General features: G+C 46.2%; 1 protein-coding gene across 2 annotated transcripts; it reads left to right on the forward strand.

Moving 5' to 3' along the window:
• The first annotated feature begins 81 nt into the window (after positions 1 to 81).
• On the forward strand, positions 82 to 8,432 carry WDR83 (WD repeat domain 83). 2 transcript variants are annotated; one of them, XM_084838551.1, is made up of 10 exons: positions 82 to 371; positions 1,035 to 1,305; positions 1,637 to 1,757; positions 2,459 to 2,564; positions 3,550 to 3,598; positions 3,693 to 3,819; positions 5,534 to 5,601; positions 6,035 to 6,143; positions 6,549 to 6,663; positions 7,870 to 8,432. In XM_084838551.1, the coding sequence occupies exons 2-10, from the start codon at positions 1,203 to 1,205 to the stop codon at positions 8,020 to 8,022; spliced, it is 951 nt and encodes a 316-aa protein (XP_084694677.1). In that variant the 5' UTR covers positions 82 to 371; positions 1,035 to 1,202; the 3' UTR covers positions 8,023 to 8,432. The 2 variants fall into 2 exon arrangements, with proteins under 2 accessions (XP_084694677.1, XP_084694679.1); XM_084838553.1 differs by having other exon boundaries at positions 82 to 118.
• Positions 8,433 to 14,238: the final 5,806 nt, after the last annotated feature.

Consider the following 14,238-nt stretch of genomic DNA (forward strand, 5'->3'; position numbering starts at 1 on the left):
CCGCCCGCTTGCCTCCTCAGCAACTCCGGCTTCCGCTTCCTCCCAGTGCCGTGCGGGGGGCAACTAATAGTGTAACACCGCAGAGCTCAAGCGCCCTAGTTCCAGGCTGTAGCTCCAGGTCCGCATGCTTCGGGAGGCCTTGAAATTCACCTTCCGTAGAGAGACGCCAGGGGTTGCTCCGCCGAGGGGGACTAAGGGAGGGCGTCAGCCATAACTCCTCTTCTCCTGCCTAGGAAATTCAGGCGGAGAACGGGTGAAACTAAAGAAAAAGAAGCTGTACTCCGAGGGGAACGATTTGGGGAGTGGACGCTTGAGTTTCCCCTATAACCTTCCTCCTTGCTCTAAAGTCTGATTTACAGTGTGCTGCAAAGGTTTGGGGAAAGCTATTAAAGATAACAAGTAGTGTGGAAGTTGTAGGCGTTTTTTCGAGTTTCGCCTCGAATGGGGAAGAGTCAGGGGAGGAGGAAAATATATATGAAAATCGCTGGAGGGGCAACGACTGAACAACTACAACACTTTATTTTGTTGTTGTTGTTGTTGTTGTTGTTCAGTCGTTCAGTCGTGTCCGACTCTTCGTGACCCCATGGACCATAGCACGCCAGGCCTTCCTGTCCTACTTTATGTTGTAGCATAACATAAAGTGTTGTAGTGTAACACTTTATAAACACTTTATGTTTACAACTGCTAAGAAAGCAGAGCTAGATTGGGAGAGATCTTAAGAGCACTGGGAAAGGTTAGAGTTCTGTGAGCGGGGGAGAACGTTTAAGGAGCCCTTGATGTGCTACAGAGGGTTACCCCGGATTGATGTGGAATGAGGATGTGGAAATAGGGGTCTCTGGTGGGCTGGCAGTGTATAGTTTCTAGGGCAGCATAAGCGGTAGATGCTTGCCTTTGTTTGCTGATTAGTCTTTTTAGAGTGGAATGGTCTCTAGTTCTGTTTTATTCGGTTTGCTGTTATGAGGAATCTGGTTGCTCTAATGGCTTTCGCAGCTGATAAATAATTTCTCTTTGCATCTGTGTTATTTTGCAATAAGGTGGTGTTACTCCAAAGGCAACACATTCCCAGAAGAAGAGCAATCCTGATACATCAGTCCACCTTGGGGTACTGCTGGTGCTTGAGATTTTGCTCTGAGCGTTGCCGTATCAAATGTACAGGAGAATAATTTGTAGAGTCCCTGCGAAGCAAGTTACTTGTCTCCATCATGGCCTTTCCAGAGCCAAAACCTAAGAAGCCTGAGCTGCCAAAGAAACTGCTGAGCACACTGGAATGTAAGCAGGGAGCTGTCAGGGCAGTGAGGTTCAACGGTGAGTGCATCTTTGATCCTATAAAATGGGGCAATAGTGTTGAGTTACTAGGGCTCAAGAAACGAAGAGGCAGTTCCCTAAAAAGAAAGTGAATTCTGTTGTAGGACTGTAAGCTTTTAGTGGTTTGTTAGATCAATAAAACAGTCATGATGGATGAGAGAACGTACCTAAACTAGAGATATAGCTTGGTTGCTGGGAGTAAACGTTTATTATTAAAGGGTGAATGGTAGAATCCATTTAGTACAAGAGGAAATAGGACAGGCTGGTCTTTCAGGAACACCACCAAAAAAAAGTATTGGCTTCTCTCTCTCTCTCTCCCCCCCCCCCCCAGTTGATGGAAATTATTGTCTTACCTGTGGCAGTGACAAGTCACTCAAGCTCTGGAATCCCCACAAAGGGACACTTCTCAAGACTTACAGTGGCCATGGCTATGAAGTCCTGGATGCAGCAGGGTAAGAGCTGGGAGAGAGGGATCCACTTTTGTTAGAAAAGGGAAGGGGCTTAGCTGTGAATACTTTCAGAGAATTTGAGATGATAAATGGCCTAGATGGTGACTGGTGGTAGTCATGGTCAGAATTCTTGTGCTTTGTGTATGTTTGTATCAGAAGAGTTGGCAGAGTAAAGTAACATTTAAAAATTCCTACATAAAATGTTGTTTTACTACAAAATACGACAAAACATTTAATATATAAAGTTTCATAATAAAGAGAAAAATGGGCATATAGAATCGTGACATTTGTTACTCCAGAATGCAATGAACAAAAGCCATTTCTATGAACTATCAGTAGTAAATGAAACAAATTTAAATGCATGATCTTATTTTGAAAAAAAAAAAATCTGCCAACTGTTGGAAGGGGCAAAAAGCTGTGAATGAGTTATTCCACCCTGTGACCATGGGAAATCCACTCGTTCCCCATGCTTTTAAAACTTGCCCTATACTTTCAAACCCATCTTTACTGCCTTAATGGCTAGAAACTTGTTTTTGAGAAATTAAATCTGACATTCTCCATATGGTAGATTCTACACTGTCACAGTACAATCAGAAAATTGCACATAGAGCCCTGGGAATGAAGTCTAATGGATTGAAGTAACAGATCTAAGAAAAGTTATTTCAGTTGCTTTCCCCATCTCCATCTCTCCCCCCCCCCCCCAGGTCATTTGATAACAGCCAGCTTTGCTCATGTGGAGCAGACAAGACAGTAGTGCTGTGGGATGTTGCCACAGGGCAGGTGGTTCGCAAGTTCCGTGGCCATGCAGGAGTAAGACATGTTTTGTCCTTTGGAGGTTCTGGGAAAATGGGAAGATTCCTGTCTCCAGCTTTAGGTACATGAATTACTCTGAACTCCCACTAGGTCAGGGGTGGGAAACCTTTTATGCTCTGGGGGCCAGATTCCCCCTCCCATGACCCCTCCAAGGGCATGATGGCATCAGAGGCCACGACTCCTTGACATCAGTGATGGGACCATGCCCCCTGGCTGCTCCACCCAGCATCTCAGCATTTTGGAGAGCCGACTTCACCTGCATGGGCTATTTCTGGCCAGGGAAAGCCCAGGCAGAGTGAAGCTGGGTCCCCAATAGAGATGCCAGTTGGAGGAGTACTCCGCCTCCACCGTGAGAACGTGGGGAAGAAGTGGACTCCATCAGTGTCTCAAAGCGCTGGCCGAGTGTATAGCCAGCATCCCTCCTCCTTCGCCTTCCCCATGAAGAGCCAGCCTGGCTGACCAATTTTGGCCTGTGGGTTTGAGGTTCCCCATCCCTGCACGAGGGGCTGATGATAACCATGTGCCTTATCTTACAGAGACTTCACAGTGTCTGCAGTTTTGCCTGCTTGACAGTCAAAAGCCTATGGAGTACAAGATACTGACCGTTACAATGAGAGGTTGCGGGGAATGGAAGCTAGAGAAATAATTTGACCCTTTGTGGGATCACCAGGAAACATACATAGAGGGACGTTTGGATAGAGACACTGAGAATATAGAATTGGGGCTCAATATGAGAGAATTACAGGAGCCCAGTTATCTTGCTGGATAAGGAAGAAATTAAGGAGAAGTGTTAAAGTAATGCACATTGTTTATAAGACTAGATTGTATGTTTCGCTTTGGGAGGGCAGAGGGATAGGTATAGACAACAGACCTTTGCAGGAATTCCATGAATTCAAAAGTTGAGGTGCTTGGTGTTAGATGTAGCCTTCAGGACAGTAGCCATCCCCAATCTCCTTATATTCTTTTCTGTCTTACTGTGCAGAAGGTAAACTGTGTCCAGTTCAATGAAGAGGCAACTGTGATCCTTTCAGGTAAGCATTGCTTTACCTTCTCACCTTGTTTCCCTGCTGCTCCTGGAGAACTCATTTTAGGCTCTACCTAGGATGCTTCTTTGCTCTCATGCAGGTTCTATTGACTCCAGTGTCCGCTGTTGGGACTGCCGCTCACGTAGACCAGATCCCATTCAGATCCTGGATGAGGCCAAGGATGGTGTCTCCAGTCTGAACGTGTCAGACCATGAAATCCTTACAGGGTGAGGAAGGGTCACAGAGGAAGGGTGGCATGAAGTCAAAGCTCAAGGTAGAACTGGACAGGGCACGCTCCCTGCTCTGCTAAGTCCAAGTTAGGTCCTCTTGTTTTAAACTTCTGTTAACATTAAAAGCTTTTAAAATACAAACTTTTAAAACATGAGGAACTTGACTCAGCCAACCACGGGCACAGCAGCCGTGGGTGCAAGGATTGCCTTAAGGCATAACATAGCCCAATTTCCCCCATTTCCCAGATGCACATGCAGGTACCGCACCAGGGTTTTATGGGGAGTGGGAGGTCATCCAGTCTTCCTCACTCTCCACAGTCAATGTTAAAATCAACTATCATAGTACATGGCGGTGGTGGTGTTTTGTAGCAAAGTGGATAAGATGAATTACCTGGGGAGGTGGTGGGCTCTCCCACACTGGAGGCATTCAAGACGAAGCTGGACAGCCATCTGTTGGGGATGCTCTGACCTAGATTCCTGCACTGAGCAGGGGGTTGGACTCGATGGTCTTAGGCCCCTTCCAACCCTACTATTCTATGATAAATGTCTTTCCTTATTTATTAACATATTTATATCCTGCCTCTCAGTCAAGGACCACAGAGGTGGAAAAGCTTGTTTAAATGTATCTGTGGTCACGTTTCAATGTATCTTTGCCATCTGGGCATGTCCATATGTTTCCCTTCAGTGTTCCCAGTACTACACTTACTCCTTGGTACATCTTAACTAATTTAGACATATATGTTGCCATTTTAAAAATTATGTTGTCTGTTCCTCCCTCCCCTTAAATCACACAACTGTTTTGGAACTGCTACTGATTAAAACTGTAACCGTAATGGGTAATGATTCCTCTGGCCAGCTGAATGGAAAGTGCACAGAGCTCACTTTCCCGTCAGCCTTTGCAGTCTATTGCGGCTGAGCAAAATGCTCCTGCTGCTCTCTCCTTGTCCCAGCCTGTCCTTTTCCCTTTCTCCCTTCTCTCTATTTTTCTCTTTTGTAGCTGAATGGAAAGCTTGCTTTCTGCTCAGAAAGTGGAGCCATTTCCTGCTTGTTTTGAGATTTCCTGGTCTTGTATCTGTGGTCTGCCCTCAGCTGCCATCATGCCATTCAGGTGTGCATGTACCAGATCTTTTCCTCATTTTAGGGGCTAGGTGACAGGGAGCCAGGATTCTACTTTCAAACAGCAAGATTTTTCAGCATACCTTGGGGATCCCCACCCCCATCCCATCAACATAGTCTCACTTCTTCCCTCTCTCTAGGCCCATTTTGGTGACCAGCACAAGCGTACACAGTATACCCACTTTACTAATGGAGGAGTGATTTGCATGGCGCCTTCCACTGGTCATGTGATTGGACTTCTGTACTCGGCCGGTGCTACTAGTCCCTCCTCTTAACCCCTAGGATTATCGCCCTTGAACAGTTCTGTATTTCCACAATTTATGCAGTTCTTTCCCAGTCACTGAAAAAAAACCCATTGCCACTGTGCATGTACATACCTGTTTGCAGTTTGTGTGCAATTCTGCTGAAGATGCAAAATGAAAATGTATATGGCCGGGAGGGGGGGCTTATCTCAAAATCGGAGTTCTGTGGTTTAAAAATACTACCATTTAAAGTGCACCATATGAGCTCTCGGGATCACAGGTTAGTGTGCTTGATGAGTGTCGCTCTTATGCCACTAGCTGGATGCCCCTAATGTCTCTCTTTTCTTCCTCAGTTCCGTGGATGGGCGCGTCCGGCGCTATGATCTCCGTGCTGGGGAGCTCTGCTCAGATTACATTGGAAGTGAGTGTTGCATATGAACCAGCTGGAAAACTGGTTTCGTGAGAGCCACAGTTTTCAGGGTGATAGATCCTGTTGGGTAGTACATTTCCTTTGCCTCTCTAGCCCTAGAAGAGAAATGGATGTGCTTTGTCGTCTTTTCTTCAGTAGATGCCCCTCAGGCTCAAGTTGAAGGACTTTTGCAGAGCCCCATCTTGCATCTTCAGTCCCGCATCCACTCACCCTAGGCCTGCAGTTGATCCCTGCAAGCCACGATCCCTTGCTTTCTTCCTCTGATAGCCTTAGCTGTGAAGAAGCTGTTGCCACAATCCTAGGAAGAGGTTGCAAAGGAAGTTGCCCAGCCTCTTGCTCCCCCAAATATATATGCATACACAGACACACATGCATTTTGCCTGAAGTGATAGAGCCCAGCAGCACTGCCCTGTTCTTGTTCTAGGTCCCATCACCTGTGTGTGCTTCAGCAAGGATGGGCAATGTACCCTGGCTGCCAGCTTGGATTCTACACTGCGATTGTTGGACAAGGATACAGGGGAGCTTCTAGGAGAGTAAGCAATGCAGTTATTTATTCCTGTCCCTGATGTTTCCCTTAGTCTCATCTGACCACAGCAATTAGAAAGGATGACTGTTCCTCAGTGCTTAGTGTTGGATCCAGCCATTCCAAATGAGTTAGTGTAGGAGTGTCTACACATTAAAAACACCTCCAGGAAAAGAGAGGCTTGTACAATAGAGAGCTTTATGCACATCCATTTCATAATGCTACTCCATAGGTGTGAGTCACACTCAGTCTTATCTCTACCTATGTGTCTGTGGCCTTTCGTCATCTTCCATCTATATCCTTGCTCTGCCAGCTACTGGTAGCAACTGCAGGTGGGCTGATGGACAAAGCTTGGCTGAGATGAGCAGAGGTATTCCCCTTATTCTCCTCCTGTTTCCCCCAACGACCTCTCCAGATATACAGGCCACAAAAATGTAACCTACAAGATGGATTGCTGCCTGAGTGAAAGAGACACACATGTTGCAAGCTGCTCTGAGGATGGGAAGGTGTATTTCTGGGACCTAGTTGAGGTGAGCAAAATAGCCTGGGAAAATGGAGAGCTTCTGTCTTGAGCAGTCATGTGACTTCTCAGTGCCTCATGGGAGGAGAGCGACAGGCATTGTGGTGGTCTGTGGTCTGGAGACTGAATTCTCCTTGGTTGGACTGGACAGTATTTAACCTTGGAGAACAAAGCAGGCAACCGCTGCCCCCCAAGAAATTTAACAGGACAGGAACAGCAGCTATTTTTCTGTTTAAATCTGAGCCTCTTGCCTGAATACGACTGCTAACAGCAGAAGCAGGGAGGCAGCAGAATTAACACAGAACGTTTTTAACTGAGGAGCTAAATGAAAGCAATAGAGGGTTACAGAGCACTTCATATTTTTTAAGTTTGTCACATTGTCCATGAAACGTGCTTATTTGGCTTGAAGCTAAGTGCAAGTATTTGGGTTGTCTCCAGTGTTAGTCTAACTTGTCTCATTCATCTCAATGGGCCTACTCTAAGTAGGACTAACATTGGATACAATGCTTTCCCTGTGCAAGAAAAATAACATTTGTTTCCCCACGGCCAGTGAAGTTCACACCTGACATTTCTTCCCATTTCACTTGGTGCATTAAATTTGGACTGTTCCTTCCTGATGTTGCTCAGTCAGCACTAAGGGTTGGATCTGGCTTTGTTGTTGCACCTGGAGAACAGATACTGCTGCCAGAATGGGACTTCCGCATCATCTCCTCCCCCTGCAGCCCTCCAGAGCAGATTTGGAGGGTGTGCAGGGGGGAGGAGAGGACATGGAGGTCTCATTCTGAAAGTGGTGTCTTTTCTACAGGCACAACAACAAAACTGGATCCGCCCTAAGTGACCACAGTCTGCTCTCCTCATCCTGTTGAGTCACTGTGGAGAAGGTAGTTGCTAGGCTATGGATGTGTCTGTCCTGGTCCCCCTTCTAGTCACTGGGATGTCTTGCCACTGTTATGAGTTGGCCTTGAAGGGATGAGGGACTCATCTGGCCTCCAAGTAAGATGCTTCATATTTCATGAATCTCCTAAGATGTCATTGTCACAAGGGTGGTGGGAGGTGGGCCCTCCGATGATGACGGTTACTATTTATTTGAACCTAGTCACATTATCCTCTTCTTTTGCCAAAGCAGTGATGGTTGTAGTACGGATGGGGTACATGTAATCTCTACACTTTGTGGGTCTTGTGTTTCTTAGGTCTACAGTTTGCTCTCTCCTCACAGGGCTCCCTCACCCTGGCCTTGCCTGTTAGCAATGCTGCAGTCCAGTCTCTGTCCTTCCACCCAACTGAGACATGCCTGCTCACTGCTGCAGAGGGCCTTGTCCAGTTCTGGAGGGAAGAATCCTATGTGGCTGAGGAAGGGGCACCTGCCTGACATTCATTGCCCTGGTCCAAGCAGGGAACCACAGATGCAGGAGATGGAACCCTCTGACATACCTGTCTTCAGAAATGCACAGTACTGTGAATACTGCCTTCAGGAAGGAATGTGATGTTGGGCTAGGAATAAGCATCACTTGGACTTTGCATCTTCAGAAGGACCAGCCTGATTGACAGAAAGGCCTCTGCCTCTGGAAGTTCCCTGAGCTAGTAGAATCTAAAGGCTTTCTAGCTTTCTGGGATGGCACCCTGCAAGTCAGTTCCATGTAGTGCAAACATTAGTTCACGTAAAACATTCCTTCTTGGGATGAACTTTATTCTTAGGTAATGCTACTGAGGAGAGAATATCTTTGGAGTCAAGACGCAATCATCCTATTGTGTGAATATAATTAAAGCAGTGTGCATATACATTCTCTTATTGTGTTCCTCTTTGCTGTACATGAGTTTGATCTGTGCAAGAGAGCACAAGCAGTGGTTTTAAGCTTGTGCAAATACTGCTCTGAACAGTCCATTAATGAAAAGGTCATCATATGAAAGTAAGGTAGCCTCAAAAAGAAACAAATGAGAGAAACTCAGTTTCTGTTTTCTGGTCCCTTGATGCTGAGTCGCTTTCTGAGCATGAGGCAACAAGAAAGGAAGCTTTTTTTCCCCACAGGAGTGTGAGAAACTGGTTAGATCAGGTTGCTGAGTTTATCCATCGTATGTATGACTTTAGCCTTGCCTAATAGCTAGAAAAGGTTGTCTTGCTGATGTCTCATCAAATTCAGGTTCTCCTTAGGGATATGATGGGCCATGTTGATGTATATCTCGTATTTGCAACCTGCTGGATGCATGATGCCCACTTTTCCTCACTACCCAGCTGATCAACTGGGTGGTGGGGACCAGGCCCTATTTCTCCACAATGATTATCTTGACCAGAATCTCAGATTAAAGCCTACCCAGCCCCTGCGATCCCGCTCAAGATTGCGGTTACCCTGTTGCTCTTAGTAGCATTGAAGCAGTGATCTTGAGCAAGGTTATGGGAGTGGGGGCAGGGGAGGTGTGTGTGTTAATGGGTACGCAAGTGTCCTAGCCCCACTCACCACCCGCCCTGCCCACTCATGCAGCCACCAGTTCTGAACAGGTTGCCTACCCCTAATGTATATGGAAAAGTCAGCACAGTTTCCCCGAGAAGTTGGGGGAATTGGTGATAGAAGTGCCTTATGGATAACTCAAGATTCCAGGACAACTGATTCAAATCTTCCCATGCTTCTGTTTGGAGCTATATACTTGAAATGCTGTTTCATGCTACAATTTTTTTTAAACTTCCGCTTTCCAATATTTCTCTTGCCATATGAACCCTACACTCCTATCTTGTGTGTCCATGCCTACTGGCCAATATTACATCTCCCTCTCCATCAGGAGAGAACATAAGAGCTGCATCAGACCAAAGGGCTATGTAGTCTAGCATTCTGTTTACACAGTGGCCAACCAGATGCCTGTGGGAAGCCCACAAGTAGGACGTGAGCGCAATAGTGTATTCCAACTTGTTTTCCCCTGCAACCGGTATTTAGAGGCATATTGCTTCCAGTACTGGAAGAAATAGAAAGCCCACATGACTAGTAGTCACTTAAAAGCCTTATCTTCCATGGGTTTGTCCAATCCCTTTTCAAAGCTGCCCAGGTTTATGGCCATCACTACATCTTGTGGTAGCAAATTCCATGATTTTACTGTGTGCTGGGTGAAGAAGTACTTTTATCGGTCCTCAGGCTCCTACCATTCAGCTTCTTTGAATGATACAGAATCCTATGAGACAGGGAGAAGTTTTTCTACATATCCACTTTCTCCACATCATGCATAACTCTATACACTTCTATCATGTCCACCTATACTCACTTTTTTTCTAAGCTAAAAAGCCCCAAGCATTATAGCCTTATAGGGAAATGTTGATTTTGGTTTCCCATTTAGTTTCTCCTTTCTGAATCTTTTCCAGTTCTTTAATAACATTTTTCAGGTGTGTTGACCAGAACTGTTCACAGTATTGCAAGTGTGGTCACACCATAAATTTGTATTACAACATTCTGATATTAGCAGTTTTATTTTTGATTTGAGTGGTGCCACTTTCTATCATTTATGGAAGGCCAACCAGACTTCTAGTAAAAAACAAATCAGTTTTTATTTACCTCTATTTTATTAACAACTGAATATCGCTAATCTCGATTCCTCATCTGCAATTGCTTCTTTAATAGTTAGACCGTAGGGTGGCCACGTGTCCTTTACAGAGGACAGTCGTCTATTTGAAGGCATCCTCTAATTGAAGGGCTGTACAGTCCAAATCCAGTCTAAAGATAAAGGACCACAAGAAGGGGGCCTTGAAGTTGCCCATCAACACTTAGCTCCTGAACAGCAGCATGAGCAGGCACAGGTCACCTGGTCAGTCTTCCTCGCTGTGGTGAGATTATATTACCATTTAGCTTCCATTATAGCTAATTTGTCTATACCTATAAATTAGCAATTTTAGGCATATCTGTGTCCTCTTTTTTTGACACTGCATAAGTGGCCACCCTACATGATGATACTGTTTAGTCACCTATGAGCAGATGTTAGTTGTTTTATAAGTAATCTTTAGCGCTTTTGTTGATTGTTCCCCATTGTGTTAAATTGTTTTTACAGAGAATGAAGTAAAGTGGTTGTCTGTTTTTTAGTAGGAACTTGCCCCAGGTCACCCAGAGAGCTTCATGGCTGCATGCAGATCTGAACTTGGTTTGCCCACATTCTGTTCTATGGCTGTAGTCCTGGCTCCACAGCTCTTGTGTATCTCAACACGCACCATATATTCTTGGGCAAGGAGACTGGGCTAGAACTCTCTCACAGGTCACAGTGGCTTGCATCACACACTGGCAGGTGCATGTCTTGCCACATTGTTTGAACCGGCTTTACAGGTTTGGCAAACCAGAACCGCCTCTCGACATGTCAGAATCTGATTTCACTGAGAGAGATACAAGGGGTGTTGGAATACAAGGCAGTAGAGACCTAGGTGGTGTTGACGACAGGCATTCCATTAATTTTAAAATGTTCCCTCTGCAGCACAGACACAGTGCCAGGACTCTTGCTTTCTATACCATCCCTATGGTCTCCGGCTAGTTAGTTTAACCATAGAAGAAAATCAGATACTGGGTTGGATCCAGATTTACGCTGGATCAATGGCACTAACCTCATTCTTCCCACGGCAGCCCCTCCAGCCCTCTGAAAATGCTACCGAGAGTCAATGGACCCTACTGAATAGGGTTAGCTATAGTATGGGGGGAGGGAGAACCCCCAATAATCAGGCAGAGGGGTCTTCCGCGAGTAGAACCCATCCTTTCCTGGAAGGCAGATCCTGGATCCAGCCCATTGATCCCATTCCTCCTGCTAGGAAAGCAGCAAAGTGCAGTGAATTTGGCAGATAGCAGTCAGTGCAGCCAGGCAGGGCTGGTGTCAGGGTTTTGGAATGGTTGATAGGCCCACGCCCCAGCAGGGGCCCAGCATCCACCAGAGTTCCCTGGCTCCTGCTGCTCCACCATTGCTGCCACCGTAAACATTGACGTTCACCCTCTGGCTTAGAGCAAATGAGAGAGTTGTGATAGCAAAGAGGAGCAGCAGCAGTAGGGGCAGCCAATGGCAACAGCAGTCAGGACAGGGGGCTCCACTGAGGGCCAAGCACCCCCAAAACCTGGAACCAGCACTGCTTCTAGTCTTTTGTTACTAGCAAGAGTTGGTGACAGTCTCTTATCCAGATTCTTCCACTACTGAGTGCTTTTAACTTGCCTCTCTCTTCACCTAACACGGGATGGGCAGCTTGTGGCCCTCCAGATGTTTTGCCTTACAACTCGCTCATCATTGGCTATGTTGGCTAGGGCTGATGGGAACTGTAGGCCAAAACATCTGGAGGACCACTAGGTGCCCACCCCTGACTAACAACAGTATTCTGGGGGCAAGAAGGGTGTAACATATGCTTGTTATATTAATGTATGTGCTTGCATTGCTAAGTGAAACCCAGGTAAGTTAGGGAGTGGGAGAGCTGTGTGTGTGTGTGTGTGTGTGTGTGTGTGCGCGCGCGCACGCACGCATGAAGGGAGGGGGATTCTGTGATTATAAAATGAGAGTGCTAACGGTCAGATAAGGCCTTAGGGTTTGAGGAAGCTACATCTAGTGAGTGGGGTTTTAGAACTAGGATTTAGAAGGGGTAGAGAAGGTAGGTTAGGACCAAATATAGATTTATTTATAATAGTATATATAACTCTTTTTCTGTTTAATCAATCTTATTTGTCTGTTTTTAATACAAACTCTTCATGTGTGTGTTTGGCTCATTGTGCTACCATTAGAAAACATATTTCCTTGTTACTTCTCCTGTATTGGGTAGAGGGAACCAATTAGGCACACTGGGTGTCTCTTTAACCCAGAGAGTATAAAAGGGCCAGAAGCTTTGGGTGTCAGTGAGGACAACTGACCAAAGTGGAGGCAGACATCCCGAGGGGTTTTTCAATTTCAACAGGTGGAAGCTGAAGGTCTAACCCAGGGCAGCAACATCACAAAGGGCACCAGCCCTAGAATTATTAGGCAGCCCTTCTCTCTAGACCACAGTGGATACCATTTTCATGTTAGGCAACATTCTGGTGCGCAAACTGCAACAGCATTCAAAGGAATCAAAAGCCACTGAGCAGTGGGAGGTGATGACTTAAGATCGAATGACCAGAAGGCAGCTACTGCTGGGGGATATAAGTAAGGATCAAAACATAGGGTTGGTGGGCTTCCGCTTAGACAGAGGCCCTTCACTTCCACAATGCAAGGGGAGAGGCACAGTTACGGTGGGCTGGGGCTGCCCTTCATACTCTCAAGGTGAGTGGGCCAGTCTTCGCCCCAACCAACCAGGGAAGGAGCTAGGTAGACCTTGCCCTGCTTTCTGAACGCAGGAAATGCAGAAACAGCAATCTGGTTCACTTCCAATTGAAACTAGATTCAGGAGAGGACGTCTTGCAGCCCTTTCTGCAGCCCTCAGGATTCACCGAGATTAAGGAAACATTTAGCAAAAGAATGGGGTGGCTTTACAGCCAGGATTCTGTGGGATCCCTGAAGCATAACTCAATTTTTGATTGCGAACCAAGGGCTGGATCTAGTACATTATATGGGGGAGCTGGAAAAAAGTCACGTTGGTCTGAATTCTTGGGGTTTATCTGGCTTAAACAGCAAGATGGTAACTGGAGTGCCTGCAATGCTCTTGCTCAATACGTAATGGTGGGAAAGATGTAGGTTATCCTGGGTCACAACAGAGATAGGTATTGCAGGGTTGCCTGGCTCATCTCAACTCTTTAGGGGAGCAATTGGTTTTACTGGCTAAATCAAAGCAGGGAATGCCCTGCCATTAGGCCAGTTCCTCAGGTGGCTGGTTTGGAATGTCATGAAAGGGCAGCAAATTATTATTGTATTTGAACTCCCAGGGAGAGGTGTTTGTGGGATTTCTGACCTCAAGTGCCAAAATAACTGCACCTTGATTTGATGAGGGGTGTCATTTGCTGTTCTGCCTCAGGCAGCAATGTTTCTTAGGCTGGCCTTGGGTGACAGTCCAAAGTGCTTGTATTCCAGCACCAATTCTGTCAGCCAGTGATAGTCTATTGCAGCCTTCCCCAAACCTGATGCCCTCCAGATGTGTTGGAGTGCAAATCCCATTATCCCCTACCAGCATGGCATTGGCCATGATGGGAACTGCAGTCCAACACATCTGGAGGGCACCAGGTTGCTGAAGGCTGGTGTATTGTACACACTGCAGTCCAAAGCTTGGCACAGATACAAGTTTCAAGCTGAGTACAATGCTTAGACTTTGGAGAAGATTATTGGGACCCTGGAGAAAGATAAGCAGTACATTCATGCACCGGTTTAAAACTGTTCCTTTCTAGTCAAGAAGTAGCTGATGGGCAACTAGAAGGTATTAGACGTGTCGTCTTCTGCGGCTGTTCCAGGCCTTTTGTCCCATTGCAGAATACTGCTTTCTTTGATGTCTGCAAAGGCAGCCAGCTGCACCAACATCAGTCAGGGATGCTGGGCAGTAGCACAACTGCAGGCCAAGACCAGGTTGGAGAGGATGCAGGTAACTGTTGATTTGATTCATAAACCCCACTGGGTTGCGGGGTGGAGAGAAACAACACGTTCCTCTGCAACAGCCCCACATGAAATTGCAGTAGAAAGCAGGTCAACATAG

The sequence above is a fragment of the Heloderma suspectum genome, chromosome 2 (assembly GCF_057233095.1).
Source record: "Heloderma suspectum isolate Gila_16-S chromosome 2, 16-S_ref, whole genome shotgun sequence".
NCBI lineage: Eukaryota > Metazoa > Chordata > Lepidosauria > Squamata > Helodermatidae > Heloderma > Heloderma suspectum.

Coding starts and splice junctions, on each gene's coding strand:
- WDR83 (XM_084838551.1), top strand. CDS start 1,203: ATGGCCTTTCCAGAGCCAAAACCTAAGAAGCCTGAGCTGCCAAAGAAA. Junction 3,820..5,533: donor GACCATGAAATCCTTACAGG/GTGAGGAAGGGT, acceptor TTTCTTCCTCAG/TTCCGTGGATGGGCGCGTCC. Junction 6,664..7,869: donor ATTTCTGGGACCTAGTTGAG/GTGAGCAAAATA, acceptor CTCTCCTCACAG/GGCTCCCTCACCCTGGCCTT.